We start from the raw sequence: 23,829 nt of genomic DNA on the forward strand, positions 1-23,829 counted from the left end.
CTCAAACTTTTTTTGGCCTACCGCCCCCTTTCCAGAAAAAATATTACTTAGCCCCCTGGAAATTAATTTTTTTTTAAATTTTAATAGCAATTAATAGGAAAGATAAATGCACCTGTGGCCATCACCACTTTCCTGGATCGCTGCAGCACCCACCAGGGGGCAGTAGCGCCCACTTTGGGAATCACTGCTCTAGATCATAGAGGATCACTATAGAGGGTTAATATTTTTTGGAATGAATTTGGAGTGGATCTTGGTCAAGGGTTTAGCTAAATTTTATAATTAAAAATTTTTTTAACACATTCAGGATGTCCAAGATTCATTTTATGTGGTGGACTCTATTTCTAGCCCTGCATGGAAAAAATGAATAATGGACTCTAAGAGAATGAATTTGCCTTAAGTATGCCTAACTTCTAGGGCAATGATGGCAAACCTTTTAGAGACTGCGTGCTGTGCCCTGACTCCCACTGTGTGCTATTCCCTGTCCAATCAGACTGTGTACTATGCTCCCCCTCACCCTCCAGCCCCGGCTTGCTGCCTTACCCCAGACAGGGGAGGGAGAAAGGAAGGGGAGTGGTTCAGATGTTCCACTCAGGGAGGGAGTAAGTGCTTCGATTGGGCTGCTAGGCAGAGGCATGGTAGAGAGGAAAAGATTCTTGTTGTAAAAAGAAAAGCCTTGCCTCATTCAGAATAAATGTATTTTATATTAATTTTAGAACATAGCAAAGTAACATTTTTATTTAGGTTCTTCTCTATTAATTTGTTTAAGTGTCATCTACAATGTAATCATTTTAATCTTTGTTACTACTAATTTAATATTTTACTGATATAATCACAAGGTTTTAAATCAATAAGGGAAAAACCATGATATTCTTCTGCTGACTTGAAATGAGCATATGACCTTATGAAAAGTTTATATGGATAATGGAATCCTTAAATTGAATATTGATTTTTTTTTCTGACCTAGGGAACAAGTGGTTGTGACCTTTCTTCTTTCTGACAGTAATATCAATCCTGGACTCTAATGAAAGAAAAGTTAATAGTGAACATTGGGCCAGTAGAAGAGATAAAATCAGTTGCTCTGAGTCTAATGGTCTATTGGTTACATTTACCTTTGGCTTTAATGGCTAGAGTATTATTTCTGGTAGGTGCTGTTTGGCCATCATGGGCATTATAGGTTCTTGAAATAAGAAAACAGGAGAACTACAGAGACTAGATGCTGATTTAAATATACAGATGCAGTTTTATTGGTATTAATGAAAAGATATAGATGCAGTTGAATAACCTTAAATTTCTGATAGAATTTGCCTAATCTATAAACTTCCTATTATCATGGGCTTATAAGTTGTAGAGACCTTATGAAGTATCCACAATAATACCTGGCATTAATTATCCAGAGATATTTCTAAGCAACCCCTCTAGGTTCTAACAACCCTAACGTTGCCTTTTCTCTTTATCTTCTTTATGTAGTCTTTATTCTCCCTTTCCAAGTAAAGTAAAAAAAAAAAAAGACTTTTTCATGAACCTGATTTTCCAAAAGGAAGAGTTGGAGTAAACATGAAACAAATAAACCTGCTTGGTATGAGAGACTTGAATTTACCTCTTACTTTTATTCTAGTATTTTTGTTCTCTGTGTATGTGCAAATGCCTCCTGCTAAGCGAGAGCTTTGCTTTAGAAGGAATAGAGAAAAACTGGGTTATGGGCATCTGTATATTTTCAGTCTATGCCTTTATAAAGTGCAGTGAATGTTTTAGTGTATGGCTTTATGTTTAAATAGAAGTTATTTAGGGATTGGGAAATATCTGAAATCTTTGGAAGTCATTGGCTAATCATCAAGAAGTTTTAAAGACTAAGTAAAGGAAAAGTGAGTTAATCTAAGTTACATGCTTAATCCCTAAGTATAATATAGTATAAAAGACATTGGGTTGTGGTAGGAAAAAAAACCTCGAAAAAACCTTCTGTGTCTGAGAGTTCAGGAGACTTGGGTTCTAACCCTAGACCTGTCATTCACTAGTTATGAAACCTTAAGTAAGTTAGATCACCTTTCTGCATCTCATTTTTCCCACCTTTAAAAGAAAGAATTAGACAAGATCATCTTGAATTTCAGGCCCTTCATTTTACTTGTTTTAAGTTCTTTGATTCTACACATTTTAAAATGGCTCCTTCCTTAGAGATCCTAATGTTATGATGGCTGAAAAATTAATTTTATGACAACTTTATTTGAAATAAATATATTTGCTATTTTTTTGGTATTCAGGTCAGGCATTTCAAAGATGAGGAACTCAACTAAGTAATAACTTTCTTGGTGATGAAGTCTCTTTGGATTTTTATGTACTATTTTTACTCCTATATGTCCTAAATTTTTCTAGGCTGCAGGTGATAGCTGATCAGCTGGTGGAACGATTTGTGTCATCTGGACTGATGATGAAGGAATGGGACAAAGTGAAACTCCATGCTACAGTCATGAATACTCTATTCAGGAAAGATCCCACTGGTATGTTCCTTAGAGGATATAGTCTTTAATAGGGAGAGTACATATTGAATTCCTAGGGCTTAAATTGGATAGGCTATCATAAAATGCCATTTTTTTTAAACCCTTAACTTCTGTGTATTAGTTCCTTGGTGGAAGAGTGGTAAGGGTAGGCAATGGGGGTTAAGTGACTTGTCCAAGGTCACACAGCTGGGAAGTGTCTGAGGCCAGATTTGAACCTAGGACATCCCATCTCTAGGCCTGGCTCTCAATCCACTGAGCTACCCAGCTGCCCCCCTATAAAATGCCAATTCTTACAGTTTTTGAGATGTAACATTTCTTTTGATTAATCTAAGAGGAAGTAGTTGGGTTGTATTTGATATAGGGCTAAGAAGTTTTAATATTTAAAAAAAATTTATTCTCTAAATATTTTTCTGCATATACATGATTAATTTTCTTTCCCTCCCCACTCCTGGAGCTGACAAGCATTTCCACTGGGTTATACAAATCTTATCACTTGATACACATTTCCATATTACTCATTTTTGCAATAGAGCAATCTTTTAAAATCAAAACCTCAGATCATATGTCTTATAAACAAGTGATAAGTATGTTTTTCTTCTGCATGTCTACTCCCATAGTTCTTTCTCTCAATTTAGATAGCATTTTTGTTAAGTCCCTGGGGATTGTCCTGATCATTGCATTTGCTACTAGTAGCAAAGTCCATTACATTGGATCTTTTCACAACATTTCACTTTCTGTGTAAAATGTTCTCTTGGTTCTGCTCCTTTCACTCTGCATCAGTTGATGGAGGTTCTTCCAGTTTATATAGAAATTCTTCTGTTCGCATTCCTTACAGCACAATAGTGTTCCATCACTATCATATAACACAATTTGTTCAGCCATTCCCCAATTGAGGGACACCCCCCTTTTCCAATTTTTTGCTACCACAAAGAGCATGGTTATGAATATTTTTGTATAAATGTTTTTCATTATTATCTCTTTGGGGTACAAATCCAGTAGTGGTATTGCTGGGATCAAAGGGCAGGCAGCCTTTTAAATGCCCTTTGGGCATAATTCCAAATTGCCTTCCAGAATGGTTGGATTAATTCACAACTCCATTAGCAACACATTAGTCTCCCAATTTTGCTCCATCCCCTCCAACATTTTTTATTTATCTTTTCTGCCAGAATGGCCAGTCTTCTAGGTGTGAGGTGGTACCTCAGAGATGTTTTAGTTTGCGTTTCTCTAATCAGGAGGGATTAGAACACTTTTTCATATGATTATTGATAGTTTTGATTTCTTCATCTCAAAACTGCCCATTCATGTCCCTTGACCATTTGTCAATTAGGGAATGGCTTGATTTCGTGAACATTTGACTTAGTTCCTTATTAATTTGAGAAATTAGACCTTTGTTAGAGGTTTTTGTTATAAAGTTTTTTCCCCAATTTGTTGCTTCCCTTTTAATTTTGGTTGCATTGGTTTTGTTTCTATAAAACCTTTTAAATTTAATATAATCAAAAATATTCATTTTACATTTTGTAATGTTCTCTTTGCTTTGTCTTAAATTGTCTTAAATCTCTTGCTTTGTCTTAAATTCTTTCCTTTCCCATAGATTTGACAGGTATATCATTCTATGTTCACCTAATTTATTTATAATTTCCCTCTTTATATTTGTCATTTACCCATTCTGAGTTAATCTTGATATAGGACGTGAGATATTGATCTAAACCTAGTCTCTCCCATATTGTTTTCTAATTTTTCCAGCAATTTTTGTCAGATAATGGGTTCTTGTTCCAAAAGCTGGGATCTTTGGGTTTATTGAACATTAGGTTGCTGCTGTCATTTACCCCAAGTCTGTTTCATTGATCCACCCTTCTGTCTCTTAGCCAGTACTATATTGTGTTTTTTTCTCTTTTTAAAAAAATTTCCGAATATTTTTCCATGGTTATATGATTCATGATTTCCTTCCTTCCTTTCCCTTCCCCCTTCCAGGCACTGTATCATTGTTCAGAACCTATTTCCATATTATTCTTATTTGCAGTAGAGTGATTTTTTTAACATCAAAACCCCAATTACATCTCCTTCAAACCATGTGATTGATCATATGTTTTTCTTCTATGTTTCTGTTTCTACAGTTCTTTTTCTGGATATGGGTAGCATTCTTTCTCATAAGTACCTCTGTATTGTCCTGGGTTATTGCATTGCTATTAGTAGAAAAGTCTATTATATTCGATTGTGCCATACTGTATCCCTCTTTGTGTATAATGTTCTCCTGGATCTGCTCCTTTTATTCTGCATCAATTCCTGGAGGTCTTCCAGTTCATATGGAATTCCTCCAGTTTATTATTCCTTTGAGAACATTAGTATTCCATCACCAACAGATACCACAATTTGTTCAGCCATTCCTCAGTCGATGGACACCCCCCCCCCCCATTTTCCAGATTTTTGCCACCATAAAGAGTGAGGCTATAAATATTTTTGTACAAGTCTTTTTCCTTATTATCTCTTTGGGAGTACCATATTGTTTTGATGATCACTGCTTTATAGTATAGTTTAAGATCTGGTACTGCTAGACCTCCATCCTTCACATTTTTAAAAATAAGTTCCCTTAATATATATATTTTTAATTTTATTTAATTGATTAAGAGAATTTTTCCATGGTTACATAATTTATGTTCTTTCCCTCCCCTCCTCTTACTCCCCTCCCGTAGCCAACATGCAATTCCACTGGGTTTTACATGCATCATTGATCAAGACCTATTTCCATATTATTAATATTTGCATTGGGGTGATCGTTTAGAGTCTTTATCTCCAATCATCCCCATCAACCCATGTGATCAAGCAATTGTTTTTCTTCTGTGTTTCTGCTCCCATAGTTCTTTCTCTGGATGTGGATAGCGTTCTTTCTCATAAGTCCCTCAGAATTGTCCAGGATTATTGCATTGCTGCTAGTAGAGAAGACTATTACATTTGATTGTGCCACAGTGTATCCATCTCTGTGTACAAGGTTCTTCTGGTTCTGCTCCTTTCACTCTGCATCAATTTCTGGAGGTCATTCCAGTTCACATGGAATCCCTCCAGTTCTTTATTCCTTTAGCACAATAGAATTCCATTACCAACAGATACCACAATTTGTTTAGCCATTCCCCAATCAAAAGGCATCCCCTCATTTTCCAATTTTTTTGTCACCACAAAGAGCACAGCTATAAATATTTTGGTACAAGTCTTTTTCCTTATTATTTCTTTGGGGTACAAACCCAGCAGTGGTATGGCTGGATCAAAGGGCAGGCTGTCTTTTAAAGCCCTTTGGGCATAGTTCCAAATTGCCAGCCAGAATGGTTAGCTAAATTCCCTTGATATTTTTGATCTTTTGTTTTTCTAGGTGAACTTTGTTATAATTTTTTTAATTCTATAAAAAAGTTTTTTGGTGGTTTGATAGGTATGAAACTGAATAAGTAAATTAATTTAGATAGGATTATCATTTTTATTATATTAGCTCATTCTACCCATGAGCAATTAATGTTTTTCTAGTTGTTTAGATCTAGTTTTACTTGTGTGAAAAGTATTTTGAAGTTTTCATATTTTTACTTCTACCTAATTAGAACTCGAAAATACAATTGGAATTGATGAGGAGAAATGTTAACTTGTGTTTCAGAAAGACTTTTTGTCTTACTGGAGGAGTCACTACAATATACCTTCAAAGAATAACCTTTCCTTTGGTAAATGTAGAATATGATGTAGGCATAAATTCATTCCACACACAGATTTTTGTGATCATGCATTGCATAAAAAGGTGGCACATTAATATAATAAATATATATGCATGCTTTATTTCACTTATTGGCACTTTGACTTTAGTTCTAAAAGAAATTAGATAGGCCATTCTAATCATAACCTAGGACTATGTACCATTTATGGAATTAAAGATTCCAAATATTAAGACTATAGTATTGATAGTCTCTTTTATATGGCAGCCATTGATTATGTTTCTTTTTTTTATTCCTCTGAGACATACATTATGATCAGATATCCCTTTTAGAGAACTTGTAATAACAGCATTGTTTGGTTAGAATCATTGCAACATACTAGGACTTAGCTGCTTTTTTATCTCATCAAATGTGCACTAAATATTTTGTGATTTTATATGGTATTTCATTTAAGAGTCTGTTTTCTTCTCCCAACCCCACAAATCACTATTCAACCACTCTTTTACAGTTGAGAACACTGGGATAGTGAAGTGTGTTAGAATCTCTCTTTGACTTCATCAGAGTCCTAAGAATTCATTGTTGAGGAGTATAGAATCAAGGGGTCTGAATTTTACTTTCTTTTTCTGATGGAACATAGTTATTTCCTTTAAATAGCACTATAGAGTGCTTAGAACATTTAGGGTATCATGATAAAATTTATCCCTAGTTGTGCAAAAATGTTTTTGGCTCTGCTGTATCCACATAGATTAGAATTTTTGACCAGGAAAACCCTCCTATTTAGAGCATTTGTCAGGTAGCTGACCATCTATAATACCAGTGGGCTAATTAAACTAAATAGCAGTTGATAAGTTGCTGCATCTATTCATATGTCAACTCTGGCATGGAAATCTGTGCGTGTCATATATTAGGGCATACTCAAAATAAAAAGAAAAAATTTCCTGGAAACATCAGAAAAATAATGTGAAGTCATTATGTTAAATACCTTAACAAACTTCATCTTCAAATTTCTAGACCAAGTTGATATTAAAGGACAAGATCAGAGACTTATCAGTGTCTTGAATTTGTTCCTCTGTTAGCCTCTAGCAGAAAAATCTGAATTGTTACCATTGATTGATTGTTGTGCAGTGCTTGCCCTTGGCCACAAGGGGGAAGAAGTAAGAGAAAGTATGTTATGAAAATGTGGGGGGAAAGCAGTCTCTAATGATGATGGTTTATTCAAAGGATAGAGGATTTTCATATTTGTGGAAAAATCTTTTAATCAAGATCTTAATTGCCATTATAAATTTAATATCACTGTAAGGTAATGTGTAAAGCATATGTATGTGTATTTAAAATTGTGTGAAGGCCATACAGTTATAGAATGGAACTAGAAGGAATCTTATAGTTCATCTTATCACTCCCCTTTTTTCAGATGTGGAACCTGGATCCAGAGGTGGTTAATGATTTGTTGAGGTCACATAGCTAATTACTGGCATAGCCAGGATTAGAATCTATATCACTTGACTTCTCTAGTAGCGTACTTACAGCCGTGCATAAATATTTTGAAAATTAACTTTTTTAAGAGTAGAGGGGGAAAAATACCTCCCAAATACCTCTTCTAATTTTCAGTTTGATATATTTATAGCCGAAGACAGGAACAATGCCCCAGCAAGCAAATCTGGCCCTCGGGAAAGAGAATCATTTGATGGCCGAAACATATTAAAGGTCAGTATTGAACAGAATGATCCTGAAACTTACTATTGTTGGAATGTGTTTAAAATTAGCGGAGAACAGGTAGCTTCCTATTTAACTCTAAAGTATTTCTCTCTCCCTATAATCCACAGGAAATATTGATGGAAAAAACTGTTTTCTAAATTCTTTTTACACCTAAAGAAGAAAAAAATCCCTTCAACTATGTTAAAGCTATGGTACTTCCAGTATGAAGGCAGCTAGAGCTAGGTGCCTCAATGGATAGGGTAGTGGGTCTGGAGTCAGGAAGACCTAAGCTTCTATCTAGCCTCAGACACTAGCTGTATGACCATGGACAAGTCATTTAACTTCTGTTTGCTTTAATCTACTGGAGAAGGAAATGGCAAACCAATCTATTATCTTTGCCAAGGAAACCCAATGGACAGTATTTTAGCAGGCTGTGGTCTATGAGATAATGAAAAGTCAGACTCAACTGATCAACAACTTCCAATATAATTAAAGCAAGTAAGTGTTTTATGAAACAATTAGGTAACATTACCACTTGGATCTATAGGAAAAAGTAATTGTAGCTCTGGTGGCTTTACTATTATTGAGTGGTTAAACAACTTCCCCAAGGCCACATAGCCAATTAGTTGTCAGAGCTTAGACTAGATTCCTCAGTGGCTATCTATTATTGTTTCATAGGATAAAAATATAAATTCCTTAGCTTGGCATTTAAAGCTCAGTGCTAAGCACTCTTACTTGGCTCCAAGAAGCTGTAGCATATGCAGCATCCACACTTCAGTAAAACCATCTTGGGGGACAGTTGCCAGCAGGCCTCAAACCCTTTGAGTTAGTTAGGGATGTCTACTCCAAGCATGTGAAGGCTTTCCCTGGTGGAATAGGTAGATATGAGAGAACAGTTTGTTTTAAGGACCATGAAGGCAGTTAAAACAGGTGCTATGGAACCCTTGGCATTTGGTCAGACATTCAAGATGCCAAGATCATCTATTACATCCTGGACCAATTACCAGTCATTCTAACTTTTGTCTTGCTATATTGGACTTCAATGACTCTGGAAGAGAGTGGGACTGATGGTGTCTTTGTGCAGCTCTGTCTCACTTAAAGACAATTCACTTGAAGTTCAAGACATTCCCCTGTGATATCTTTGGCCTGCTTCAAAAACAAAGGACAACCAACAAATCCAGTTGTTTCTTAGGATAAAATATAAACTGCTTTGCTTGGCATTTAAAGCTAGGTGCTTAGCAGAGTTCCTGACAAATAGTAGACAGTAAATGCTTATTGATGGGCTGACAGACTGATTTTATATTATTCTTTTTCCTGAATTGTATATTCCAACTAAACTCATATCCTGGTTGATCCTTGAATTTGGCAAGCCTTTTCTCGTTTCTTTAAGTTCAGATAATTGGTCTCCCAGGCCTGGAATGCCCTCTCTTCTCATCTTTGGCCTCAGAATCATCTTCCTTTTAAAACTTAGTACAGGGGGCAGCTGGGTAGCTCAGTGGATTGAGAGCCAGGCCTAGAGATGGGAGTTCCTAGGTTCAACTCTGGCCTCAGACACTTCCCAGCTGTGTGACCCTGGGTAAGTCACTTAACCCCCATTGCCTAGCCCTTACCACTCTTCTGCCTTGGATCCAATACATAGTATTGACTCCAAGATGGAAGATAAAGGTTTTTAAAGAAACAAAAACAACTTAGTACAGATACTATCAACTCTGTGAAACCTTTCCTACTTCTGCCCTTTCCTCAAAGTTTTTAATTTATATGCCACAATTTCATTTTTGTCTTTGTATTCCTAGCATCAGGGACTGGGCTGGCCCTTAGTAAAATGTCTGTTGAGTTGAATAGAAAGCAGGTCTTTTGACTCTAAATTCTTGCTTTTCTTTATTCCTCAGTGAATACCAATAAGATTAAGTTAATTAATGTAGAGTGCTATACTGAGGACAGAATAGCAGGCAATATATATCCGTTAATCCTTTTACAATATACTGCCTACATAAAGTGTTTCCTGTGTTTGGAAGGAAGCCATCTGGAATGTGAGTTTGAGAATACTTTTCTACAAATAGGGTTTCTATTATCCCAAATGTTGGGGGTAATGAGAGTCTAAAATGTTAGTTAACTGAGAATTTTAGTTACAGTTTGACTACCATACCATACATAGATTATATAGGATGTACCTTCCTTGTTTCTTCTTTCCTTTCACAGCAAGAGGTCATATGAAATTCTAGGGAAGAGTATATCCCCACAAAACATTTCTTTTTATCAAAAATTTCACCTAAAATTAATATTGGGATGGTTTTCATTATTTGCCCCTCACCAAAACTCCATAGCTTAAAAAAAAAAAAGTAAAGGCAGTATTTTAAATATATTGATGGGCAAGAGAACTAAATTTTCAGCAAGAAGAAACAGGAAAGATTATGATCAACAATTGTCCCTATAAGAGGTGAAATAAAAAGTCTGTATAGCAGTTGTGTTCAGTAGACACATTGGGGTATCATCCTCAATTACAATGTGAAGATAGTTCAAGTATACAGACCTTGAAATAAATGGAACATTCAGCAAACAGCATGATCATATTGTAATGCTAGGTAAGTATTCTTTTTTAGAAGGAAACAAAGAGGCCACTCAATATTACTGAAAGGAACTGAAACAAAAAGGCAAACTGTGTTAGTCACTCAGCTAAAGCATTTGTACAAAGCAAATGAACAGCTCTGTAGGCTAAGGATCAAGAGGGTGGGTGAGGGAGACAACCTTGGGGAGTGGGGTGCCGTGGAATAAGAATAGATAAAAGAGTAAGCATTCTGAAATGCTTATTATGTGCCAGGCACTGTGCTAAGATCTGGGAATGCAAATAATAACAGAAAAAAAGGCAGTCACTTTTCCCAAGGAGCTTACGTTCCAGTTGGGGAAGACAACACATAGAAAGGAGATAACAAGTAGAGGTGGCATGGGGAAAATTTGGACAGGAAGAGGGATGGTCCTTGCATGGCGGCAAGGTAGAGGAGGATTCTGGGAGTCATGGCTGGCATGAGTGCTTCCTTAAATGGATGTTAAAAAAAGGAACCAGTTAGAGAGGAAGTCTCTACGGATAGTGGCAGTGCCATAGTGAAAAGGCTTCTGGAGCAGAGATGAAGATTGGGGAAATCATCCCCTGTTCTAGATTTGAAGAGAGATTCCTGAGTTTTATTGTTATTTTGCAGTTCATTGCCCCTTCCTGTGCAGATGCAACCCTGTACTAACCTAGCCTTACCAAGAACAGTGGTGGTCATTTAAAATTCAGTTTGGATTTGTGCATGTGGAAATATAGGTTTGCATTTTTCTTTAGTGATTTTTGGAGGAGATAATTATATAAGAAGTGGTAAAAGGGTTGTACACATATTTCTGGTTAACTGGTTGGTTGAACATAAACTAACCAAAATAAGAATTACAAAAGAGAACAAATGAAAAGTAAAAGGATCATTCTTCATATATCCAAATGAAAAAAAAATTGGAGTATTTGAAAAGCATCTGAAGGAAGGATGCTGCAGTGGATACTTAGCTCAATTGAGAGTTTTTGAACAGAGAAAATGAAGAAGAGGTGATAGAGGTGAATTTGTATAAGGCAAAATCATCATTTGAGGAAAGCCTGTTGAGCTACAATGAAATCACACCACCATTTGTTGCCATGTTGGATAGGAATAGAATCAATCAGTTATCTACCATACTTAAGTAGCATCAAGTGCCTGCTATGATCTGGGAATACAAGGAAAAGCAAAAAAAAAAAAAAATCCTCTCCTTAGGGTTCAAAGCATTTCAGAACCTAAGGAGAGGATTTTGTATTTGATCTTGGAGGTGATAAAGAGCTCCTGGAATTTGTTAAATAGGGATGTGGTCTGACTTATGTTTTAGGAAGGTTACTTTGACAGCTGATGGATTGGAGTGGGGAAAAACTCAAGGCAGAGAGATTAATTAGCAGACCATTTCAATAGTCCAGGTGTGAGGTAATGTGGGCCTACACCAGGGTTGTGGCAGAAAAGAGTCACCATTAATTATTAACTTCTAGAAAGAGAGGTAATTTTAATAGCAGTTAGTTAAGTGACTTTATTAGATGATCCAAAGGGTAATAGAATCAGTATTTCTGCTTAGCACCCTCACCAGACTGAATGAAGGTATATCCTGAGTTCAACTCTAAATTATAAAATGATATAGTGATTTTAGAGCCTGGGATGACAGAATGAAATTATTTAGGCTCTTCTGAACTCCCCTATTTGTGACAAAAATGCCCTCTTCTTTGTCCTTTCTATTCCCTTAGCTGCCCAAGTGATTTTCCTAAAGCACATCTAACTATGTGCTTCTTTGCTTAATAAATGCCAAAATAAAATATAAACATGTCTCTTTGGCATTTAAAGCCTACACAACTTGACTTCCTTCTGCCCTCCTCACCTTATTGTACATTTTGGATTTGTTTGACTCCAGAGTATTAGAATCCATTCTGCTTCTGGACTCTAAGGACCATTGGGTCTTCCCACATACCCTGCAATTGAACCTTCCTTTGTAAAGTGCTTCCTCTTCCTATTGGGATATGGACTTCATGAGAGCAAGGGATTGGCTTGATTTTTCCATTTGTATCCTATAATGGGGAAAACCAGGGAAGGTGCCTTAAATATTAAATATGGACTCACTGGGGTGGATAGGAGACAGGAAGGGAGAATGGGTGAGACTTTACAAGTCAGGGAACCAGGTTTAACTACAAGGGAAAGACCATTGACTGGAATGACAGTTAAGCCTGACCAACTATCACTCAGCCCCACCCAGCCTGGAATAAATACAGATTAACACATATACACAATGAGGACCTAAAATTACTAAAAACACACAGGAAATCAGTTTAATTATAATATGAGGGAATTAGAAAGGGGGTTAGGTAAACTATGGCTAACAACCCAGGACTAGAGTCAAAAAGGGTGAGATCCCTAGCCAACCTGACTTCTGCCAGGCTTTGACAGCTTGGCTAAGGACCTGGGGAAGAGGTCTTGAACTTGGGATCTCACAACTCTTCCAGGGATGTTACAGGATGCCAGGAACCAACTCCTCCAGAACTGATGTAGCCAAGTAGGGATTGAAGCCTGCAAGCTGTCCACCAGATCACAGGCCACTTCCCTACTCGGTGCTGTCTTGCAGGGTTGATGTCCTCTGCTTTCAATCTTTACCACTCTCCAAAATCACAGGGAATCAGGGTATAGCTCCACTAGCTCTGAGTTCTCCCAGGGTCAGTTATAGCTTGTCCCAACCACCATGGAGTCCTTCTCAGAGAGAGAGCAAGCCACTTCCTGCTTCCCCATTCCATGTGGAATTCTCTAGCCCTTCCTGCTAAGTCTCCTACATAACAACTAAATAATCTTCCTCGCAACAATCCCCAATGTTTAGTAAGTACTTAAAAACTTTTCCATTTATTCACTCCTGTACTATACAGTTAGGCCAGGCATTCTGGCTGTATCTTATGCATAATATTCCAGCTCTCGTCTCTAGTATGGGCTGTCTGTCATTCTTAGAATTCACTTCTTCCTCACTTGTGCCTCTTAGTTTCCATTTTTAAAAGCTCAACTCAAATGTGCCTTCTTATATGGGAACTTCTTGAACCCCTAGTTGCTAGTGCTTAACCCCCCACCCCCTTTACCTTATACATATTATGTGTACAAATCAACTCTTCTCTAAAGAATATAAGTGTCTTGAAGTCAGGAACTCTTTAGTTTTTGTCTTTTTTTTTTTTTTAACTCCTTCCTTCCATCTTAGAATCAGTACTAAGAGCTAAGCAATGGGGGTTAAATTATTTGCCCAGGGCCACATAGCCATAGATTATTGGTGGTTAGATCTGAACCCAGGACCTCCCATCTCTAGGCTTGGCTCTCAATTCACTGCCATCTTAGCTGCTCCTTCATTTTTGGCTTTGAGAAAAAAATGTCAAGCTATATAAAAATGATTTCTGGTAATTTAGCATATCTTTTTTACAGAATGTCTTAATAAAAATTATTGAACTAAAAATAAAATATAGCTCATTGACACAATGAATAGAATGCTAGGTTTTGTAGTCACAAAGATCTGAGTTCAAATCCAGTCTAAGACACTGGTGGTGTGACCCTGGGTAAGTAATTTAAACTATTTGCTTCAGCTTCCTCATTTATAAAATAGAGACAATATTAGATGATATATATATATATATGCGCATATATATCTATCTATCTCACATCATAGATATATAGCTTGATGTTTTCCCCCAAATATACATATATGTACTGTTATAAGGAATAGATAAGTTTAATAGGAAAATGTAGGTTTGCAGAGGACAGATGCATGAGACCAATAGGGAAAGATTCTGGAATGCTGCAAGGAAGGGTTAAGCTGTGACTCAGGAACTATTAGTCGTCTGTCTCTCTCTGGATGTGAACTTGGAGGGAGTGGATGCCAAGTCCTGAGGGTTTGATCCTATCCTTATTGCTACCTGTGTGCTGTCCTTGTGCTGTGTGTCCTTGGAGAAGATCCTGAGAGCCTGTCACTAGCCTGTATCAACATCCAGCTGTCAGTAAGCAGAGGTCTGAATCCAGCTGGACTTGGGACCTTTCCCTGGGTCCCTGCCTAATCTGTCACAGACCAGCATCTCTAGTAACAACCGAGAGGAAGTTTAGTGCAGGTTATTTAGACCAGAGATTGAATTTACAGATTAGTTGGAATAAAGTAATAAGAACAGATAATCAAATTGCTAAAGACCCTTCATGAGAAGGCATTAGATTCTGGGTATTTTATAGTAAATTTAGTATCAGGGATATTCCCTTTCCCTTTTAACCTCTCCCTTTGGAAATAAAATACATTTTCCATTTACTGTGGCTGAGGAAATCTGTGTGCTGGTCTCAGCCCAGGCTCTGGCCTGGTCAAGGCTAAATGTTAGGCCCTTTCACCCATAGTGTGTAAACCCATCTCCGAAATCCCCCTATTACAGTATACTTACATATATGTAAAAAAATGTTCATTAATTAAAAGTGGTGACAGAAATACCACACATGAATTTTAAAACTTTTAAGTTTTACTATATTCTGTGGACTGTGCTAAAAACTGGCATTGCAGAGAAAAAAATTGGAGACCATCAGTGATTCAAGGATATTATGTTCTTTTTTTTTTAACTTGGGGAATTTCAATTAATTAATTAAGAATAGTTTTACATGGTTACAAGATTCATGTTCTTTCCCTCCCTTAGCCAATGCACAGTTCCACTGGGTTTTACATGTGCCATTCATTGATCAAGACCTATTTCTATATTATTGATATTTGCACTAGGGTGATCATTTAGAGTCAAAGGATATTATGCTTTAATGGGGGAGACAACACATATCAGGTTTCACCTACATCCATGACCCATTATTATCTCTAACTGCCTTCTCCCAGCCCATATCCAATCTGTTACCAAGGTCTGTCAATTTTATCTTTCTAGCAACTCTCAGATATGTTCCTTTTCTTCTTTGATGCCTCAACCGCCTAGTGTAGTTAAACAGTTTCTAAGATGTCTTTTAGTTCTAAAAGTCTATGAGGTGGCAGCTGGATGGCTAGGCCTGGAGACAGAAGGTCTTAGGTTCAAATGTTGCTCAGACCCTTCCTAGCTCTTCTGCCTTGGAACTGATACTTAGTATTGATTCTAAGAAGACAAAAGGTAAGTTGTTTTTTTTTTAAGTCCATGTATTTTTTTAAATCTTATTTTCTGTCTTAGAATAGATACTAAGCGTTGGTTCCAAGGGAGAAGGTGGTAAGGACTAAGCAACTGGGTTTAAGTGTCTTTCTCAGGGTCACATACCTCAGAAGTGTCTGGGCTCAAATTTGAACCCAGCACCTAGCTACTCTAAAAGAACCATAGTTCTTTAATCTATAACTCCATCTCTACTTTACTTTTTCTATTTTTTTTTAAATTTATTTAGAATATTTTTCCATGATTACATGATTCATGATTTCCAGCCTCCTCTTTCCTCCCTGCTCCCAGAGCAATTCCACTGGGTTATCCATGTATCATTGTTGAAAACCTATTTCCATGTTATCCATATTTGCAGTAGAGTGATCTTTTAATGCCAAAACCCAAATCATATCCCCATCGAACCACGTTTTAAGTCATATGTTTTTCTTCTGCATTTCTTCTCCCACAGTTCTTTCTCCGGGTATGGATAGCATCTTTCTCCTAAGTTCCTCTGGATTGTCCTGGGTCATTTCATTGCTGCTAGTACAGAAGTCCATTACATTCGATTGTACCACAGTGTATCAGTCTCTGGGTACAGTGTTATCCTGGTTCTGCTCCTTTCGCTCTGCATCAATTCCTGAAGGTCTTTCCAGTTCACATGGAATTCCTCCAGTTCGTTATTCCTTTCAGCACAATAATATTCTCTCACTATCAGATACCCCACACTTTGTTCAACCATTCCCCAATTGATGGGCACCCCCTCATTTTCCATTTTTCCCCCCACAAAGAGCACAGCTATAAATATTTTTGTACAAGTATTTTTACTTATTATCTCTTTGGGGTACAAGCTCAGCAGTGGTATGACTGGGTCAAAGAGTACGCATTCTTTTAAAGCCCCTTGCGCATAATTCCAAACTGCACTCCAGAATGGTTGGACCAATTCACAACTCCACCAGCAGTGTATTAGTGTTCCAATTTTGCCACATCCCCTCCAAAATTTATCACTTTCCTTTGCTGCCACATTGGCTAATATACTAGGTATGAGGTGGTACCTCAAAGTTGTTTTTATTGCATTTCTCTAATCAGGAAGGATGTAGAACTTTTTTTCATTACTTATTGATAGTTTTTTTTTCATCTTGTGAAAACTGCCTATTCATGTCCTTTCCCCATTTGTCAATTGGGAAATGGCTTGATTTTTTGTAGATTTGACTTCATTCCTTATATATTTGGGAAAGTAAACCTTTGTCTGAGAGCTTTGTTATAAAAATGTTTTCCCAGTTTGTTGCTTTTCTTCTAATTTGGTTGCATTGGATTTTTTTTTGTACAAACCCTTTTTAATTTGATATTATAGTTATTCATTTTACATTTTGTAATGTTCTCTGTCTCTTGCTTGTTTTTAAATTACTTCCTTTCCCACAGATCTGACAGGTATACTATTCTATATTCACCTAATTTATTTCTGATTTCACACTCTACTTAAGTCATTTACCCATTTTGAATTTATTTTGGTATAGGGTGTAAGATATTGATCTAAACCTAATTTTCACCATACTGTTTTCCAATTTTCCCAGCAGTTTTTGTCAGATAGTGAGTTTTTATCCCCAAAGCTGAGATCTTTGGGTTTATTGAATACTAGCTTACTGAGGTCATTTATCCCTAGTCTATTCCATTGTTCCACCCTTCTCTCTCTTAGCCAGTACCACATTGTTTTGATGGCTACTGCTTTATAATACAGTTTAAGATCTGGTACTGGTAGGCCCTCATCCTTCACATTTTTTCTTTCATTATTTCCCTTGATATTCTTGATCTTTTGTTCTTCCAGATGAAACTTGGTTATAATTTTTTCTAATTCTATTAAAAAGTTTCTTGGTATTTTGATAGGTATGGCACTGAATAACTAGATTAATTTGGGTAGGATTGTCATTTTTATTATATTAGCTCATCTTACCCATGAGCAATTAATGTTTTTCCAATTATTTAGATGTAGTTTTAATTGTATAAAAAGTGTTTTGTAGTTGTGTTCATATAATTCCTGTGTTTGTCTTGGCAGATAGAGTCCTAAATATTTTACATTGTCTAGAGTGATTTTAAATGGAGTTTCTCTTTCTAACTTCTGCTACTGAGTTTTGTGGAAATATATAGAAATGCTGATGATTTAGGCGGGTTTATCTTGTACCCTGCAACTTTGCTAAAGTTGTTAATTATTTTCACTAGCCTTTTAGTTGATTTTCTGGGATTCTTTAAGTATACTATCATATCATTTGCAAAGAGTAATAGTTTGGTTTCTTCATTTCCTACTTTAATATCTTCAATTTCTTTTTCTTCTCTGATTGCTATCTCTAGCATTTCTAGTACAATATTAAATAATAGAGGTGGTAATGGGCATCCTTGCTTCACTCCTGATCTTCTTGGGAAGGCTTCTAACTTGTCCCCATTGCAGATGATACTTGTTGATGGTTTTAAATATATACTGTTTATTATTTTGCGGAATGGCCCTTCTATTCCTATACTTACAAGTGTTTTCAATAGGAATGGATGTTATATTTTGTCAAAGGTTTTTTCTGCATCTATTGAGATAATCATGTGATTTCTGTTGGTTTGATTATTGATATGGTTAATTATGTGAATGGATTTCCTAATATGAAAACATCTTTGCATTCCTGGTAATAAATCCCACCGGATCATAGTGAATAAACCTCGTGATCACTTACTGGAGTCTTTTTGTTAGTATTCTATTTAAGATTTTTGCATCTATGTTCATGAAGGAGATTGGTCTATAATAGTTTTCTTTCTCCATTTTTAGTCTGCCTGGCTTTGGAATCAGTACCATATTTGTGTCATAAAAGGAATTTGGTAAAACTCCTTCTTTGCTTATTTTGTCAAATAGTTTGTATAGTATTGGGATTAGTTGTTCTTTGAATGTTTGATAGAATTCACTTGTGAATCCATCTGGCCCTAGGGATTTTTCTTAGGAAGTTCCTTGATGACTTGTTCAATTTCTTTTTCTGAGATGGGATTACTTAAGTATTCTATTTCCTCTTCTGTTAATCTAGGCCATTTATATTTTTGTATATATTCACCCATTTCACCTAGATTGTCATATTTATTGCCATATAATTGAGCAAAATAGTTCTTAATAATTACCTTAATTTCCTCTTCATTAGAAGTGAGATCACCCTTATCATTTTTGATACTGTTAATTTGATTCTCTTTTCTTTTTTATTAGATCAACCAGTACTTTATCTATTTCATTTTTTTCAAATTCCAGCTCCTAGTCTTATTTATTAGTTCAATAGTTCTTTTACTTTCAATTTTATTAATTCTCCTTTAAGTTTTAGGATTTCCAATTTAGTTTTTATCTGAGGATTTTTAATTTGTTCTTTTTCTAATTTTTTTAGTTGTAAGCCTAATTCATTGATCTCCTCCCTCTCTGTTTTGTTGGTATAGGCTCTCAGCGATAGATATTTTCCCCTGAGTACTGCTGTGGCTGTATCCCATAGGTTTTGACATGTCATTGTCATTCTCTTTAATGAGGTCTATAATTGTTTCTATGATTCCTTCTTTGATCCACCAGTTTTGAAGAATTAGATTATTTAGTTTCCAATTAATTTTGCCTTTCCATGCCTTGTTAATTATAATTTTTATTGTGTTATGATCTCAAAACATTGGATTTATTATTTCTATTTTTCTGCATTTGTTTGCAATATTTCTATGCCCTAGTACATTTTGCTAACGAGTACTATAAACAATGAAGTAATACCATTACTAAACATGTATGCACCAAATGGTATAGCATCTAGACTTCTAAAGGAAAAATTAAAGGAGCTCAAGGAGGAACTATATCTAAAATGAGTGCCTTTGACTTTGGTCATTTTGCCAAAATAAATTCATAGGATCCTAGATCTGAGCCAAAAGGGATCTTAGAAGCCATTAATTCAGTGCCTTCATTTTGTAGATGAGGAAACTAAGACCCAAGAAAGTGTTAAAAGGTGAATGAATTAAAGCCACACAGTTACCAAGTGCCAGAGGCAGAATTGGAACCCAGGTCCTTTAAATTTTGGCCAGTGATATCACATAATAAATTCTAAATGGATAGATGGCCTAAATATTACAAGATCATAAGGGTAGGAAATATGTATTGGACCTGTGATTTTGTTAGTTTAGGGATGTCCAAGATGAAGAAACTGTCTACCATTTCAGGGAGTCACCTTCTTTTTAACTTCTTGTTTTAGAGTGTTCCCAGGGCACTGAGAGTTTAAGTGATTTCCTGGGGTCACTGAACCAGTACAGATCAGTATCTTTTATAGCTATAGATAGAGGAAGAATTCTTGTGCTTAACTAAATGAGGTATAAAGATGATCACAGGAGATGAAATAGGGAATTTTGAATGCCTAAAACTGAAAAGTATTTGTATAAACAACCAGTGCAGTTAGAATTAGAAGGAAAGTAGTTAGTGGGGGGGGGGGGGGAGGGAAACCTTTGCAGCAATTTTCTCTGAAAAGGGTATGCTATCTAAGATTTATAGAGAATTATGCCAATATGTAAGAAAAAGAGTCATCTATCAGTAGATAAATGGTTGAAGTATATGAACCAGCCATTCTCAAAAGAAATGCAGACAGTCAGCAATCATAAGGGAAAATGTTCCAAATCTCTAGTAAGAGAAATTCTATATATTTGAATAGTTCTCAGGTTCACCCTTAGACTTGTCATGTAAGATGATCATCAAAGATGTCAAAAAAGAAAAATGACAATGACAGAAAGACCTTTGGGAAAACAGGCTTGCTAAAACACTATTGGTAGAGTTGTAAATTGGTTTGATTATTGTTAAAAGCAACTTGGATCTGTAATCAAAAAGTCACTAAATTTTCTGTACCCTTTGACCCTGTGATACTGTTACTAATTTATGCCCCAAAGAAATCAAATAAGGAAAAGGTCCCATATGTGCAAAAATATTTTTTCTGGTTATTCATTTTTCCATTGGAACTGGAGTACTTCTATATGTTGTTTTTGTCTATCCATTTAATGGATATGTTGGGACGATCCTAAACTTAGTAATAACAGAAATAATTAAGGGATTGATATAATATTTCCCCTCACAACATAGATTTTTTAAAAATTTTAAACATTTATTAATATTCGTTTTTAACCTGGCTACATGATTCATGCTCCTACTTTCCCCCTCACCCCCCGCATTCCCCCCACCCATGGCCGACACACATTTTCACTGGTTTTATCATGTGTCCCTGATCAAGACCTATTTCCAAATTGTTGGTAGTTGCATTGGTGTGGTAATTTCGAGTCCACATCCTCAATCATGTCCACCCCAATCCATAACATAGATTTTTTTTTTAATTGTGAAAAGAGAAACCATGGAAATTGACAGGTTCTTTAATTCTGCCTGCCTGCTTCTAATCTTTAGATGGAATAGGAAGTATTTGTTATATGTGAATAGCATTATGCTAGGTATTTGGGGGGATATAGTTAGTTGTTTTACTTTCAGTAATAAACCTGTAAGACAAAGTAGCTATACTCTATGAAAATCTTTATCTTCCTTAATAATGTTTATCTCTCTTAGTTCCTGGGCACAATTTTTTGACTTGAATTACAAATGAAATGAGTTGAGTTGTGGCTCAGTATAGATTTCAGTGTGTTTATTTGGTTTACACAGGTCAGAAGGTCTTCAAAAACCAGACCATCACTAGGGATATAAATTGATACTGAGGTCTAGTGAAAAGGCTTTGTGGACATTTTTTTGAGGCAATTTGTTTTGCAGAGACTAGAACTAATGAGGCCAATTCGAGTTGGGTTACTTTGTGTTTAAAATCTAGTCAGTATGATATTCTTAGGTAGGTAAGGAAGTTGAAGGGGATGAATGAGTGAATAAGCATGATGAACTTACATGCGCAAAATACCACGCCAACCACTGGAGATACAAGTGGAAAGCAGAGTACTTGCTTTTAAGCACACATTGTAATAGAATGAGAGAAGTGTAAGAGGGGAAATTAGATATTTAAGGTATGGTCGCCAGGAATCTAATTAGCTCAATTCCAAAGATAAGATAGACCCAAGCCAGGATGGCTTTTATGGAAGTTTATTTACAATTAGGAAGGTTGAAGGTAGGGAAATAGAGAAAGAGAAACTCTGGCCCGGACCAGAGGTCCAGACCAGATGAGAATTTAGAGGCTCCAGCAGAGGGGCACAGAGGTTAATCAAACAAGGCTTCTAGCCACAAGGCCTTTTACAATTAGAGAGGTAAGAGAGGCCTCCTTGAGGGTAGAGCCTCCAGAAACGCCAAGGGAGGAGAAAGGAAGTCAGCCTAACTTACCCATGTGACAATTCAGAGGGAAGCCACCTGAGATCTCAGCAGAGATTCTTCTACACCAAGTTCAAAGAGCCAACTGCCTCCACAAGAAGTTACCATCATATTTGAAAGACAGCATCTTTCATCACTTCCTGCATCCACCTCTGATTTCAAGTGGAGAAATGGCAGCCTCAACCCTGTTTTGGACTGCCCAAAGGGCAGCCCCTTGTTCTTGATTTGTTACTTATTGTCACGTGTGAGTAACTAATCTTCCCCTCCCCATGGTTGGGTGGGGTGACATTATTTCTGATGGCTAGAGTCTAACAATGAATGAGGATGAGCTAATTCCATTTACACATAAGGATGGATCATCTCTAGGGGAGATAACAAGGCCTAGAGTTCTTACAATACAACTACAGGGTAGATGTGAAGGCATGTTGGTTTAGAGAATTCAGTCCCTGAAAAATCACTTTGGGTACACCAAATTCACATTAGCACTATGTACAATAAACATCACAATGGAAACTATATTTTGACTGGCTATTTCAATGGCTGTATCCCTAAATTATGAATAATACTTGTATACATTACAACAGAACTTGCATATTCATAGTATACAATCAGTAAGTAAACTAGTATTAATAAATAGCAAGGAAAAGACAGTGCAGCAATAGTAATATTAATACATATCATACCAATATACTAGTTAAATATGTCTGAGGAATATAGCAGTAAATTATATGACATTAGCATTATTAGCACATTGTATAGTAAAACAAGCATTTCATATGTTGGAAAGCTTAGCACATAATGCAGACTATAATTACAAAATGTTATTCATAAATGAATTGTCTGGTTACGGGAGAAAAGAGTTACTTAAGTATTGCTACAGTGTTTACCTCTTAAGATTTAAAATGACAGCTTCTTAGAATTTCAGTGATTAAAGAACTTATAAATTGGTACTAAAAAAGAAAACTGGGGTACAGAATATATTCATTTTATCCAGGATTCTCACTTATGGGTTTTCCTTTCAGGTCTAAGTCTAAAAGTTAATATAAGTGCCTCAACTTATAGTCAAAACATCTTAGAGTTTGCAAGGTGATGGCTTTCTCACTTTTTTTTCAAAAGTGTTATTATTATGACTTTTGGGCATTCATTTCTGGGCTACCAAAATTCATGAGGGGACAGAGATAAATAGAGCTAGGGTAAAGAAATATATATATAGGTAGGAAAAAAGAGAGAGGTAGCAGAATCACAGCATGTAAAATTAAAATACTACTACTTTAGGCTATGCTGTTCTCTGAGATTCAGACTGAGGGAAAAGTGGTTTTTTTTAATTTTTTAATCATTTATTAATATTCATTTTTAACATGGTTACATGATTTCATGCTCCTACTTTCCCCTTCCCCCTCAGCACTTCCCCCACCTATGGCCGACACACATTTCCACTGGTTTTATCATGTGTCCTTGTTCAAGACCTGCTTCCAAATTGTTAGTTGCATTAGTGTGGTATTTTCGAGTCCACATCCCCAATCATGTCCTCCTCAGCCCATGTGTTCAAGCATTTGTTTTTCTTATATTATTCCTCTCCTGCAGTTCTTCCTCTGAATGTGGGTAGCATCTTTACCATAAATCCCTCAAAGCTGTCCTGTGTCATTGCATTGCTGCTGGTACAGAAGTCCATTACATTCAATTTTACCACAGTATATCAGTCTCTGTGTACAAAGTTCTTCTGGCTCTGCTCCTTTCACTCTGCATCAGTTCCTGGAGGTCTTTCCAGTTCACCTGGAACTTCTCCAGTTTATTATTCCTTTTAGCACAATAGTATTCCATCACCCGCATATACCACAGTTTGTTCAGCCATTCCCCAATTGAAGGACATACCCTCCTTTTCCAATTTGTTGCCACCACAAAAAGCGCAGCTATAAATATTTTCGTACAAGTCTGTTTATCTATGATCTCTTTGGG

General features: G+C 36.3%; 1 protein-coding gene across 1 annotated transcript in view; it reads left to right on the forward strand.

Annotated features, from left to right (window-relative positions):
* Positions 1-23,829, forward strand: part of ASCC1 (activating signal cointegrator 1 complex subunit 1) — a 130,404-nt gene that overhangs the window by 50,029 nt on the left and 56,546 nt on the right. Inside the window, exons 8-9 of the mRNA XM_044659092.1 lie at positions 2,368-2,492; positions 7,803-7,882. Of these exons, the coding sequence (XP_044515027.1) occupies positions 2,368-2,492; positions 7,803-7,882 (205 nt within the window). The remainder of the gene's footprint in view (positions 1-2,367; positions 2,493-7,802; positions 7,883-23,829) is intronic.

This window comes from Gracilinanus agilis, chromosome 2 (assembly GCF_016433145.1).
Source record: "Gracilinanus agilis isolate LMUSP501 chromosome 2, AgileGrace, whole genome shotgun sequence".
In the NCBI taxonomy this organism is placed as follows: Eukaryota; Metazoa; Chordata; class Mammalia; order Didelphimorphia; family Didelphidae; genus Gracilinanus; species Gracilinanus agilis.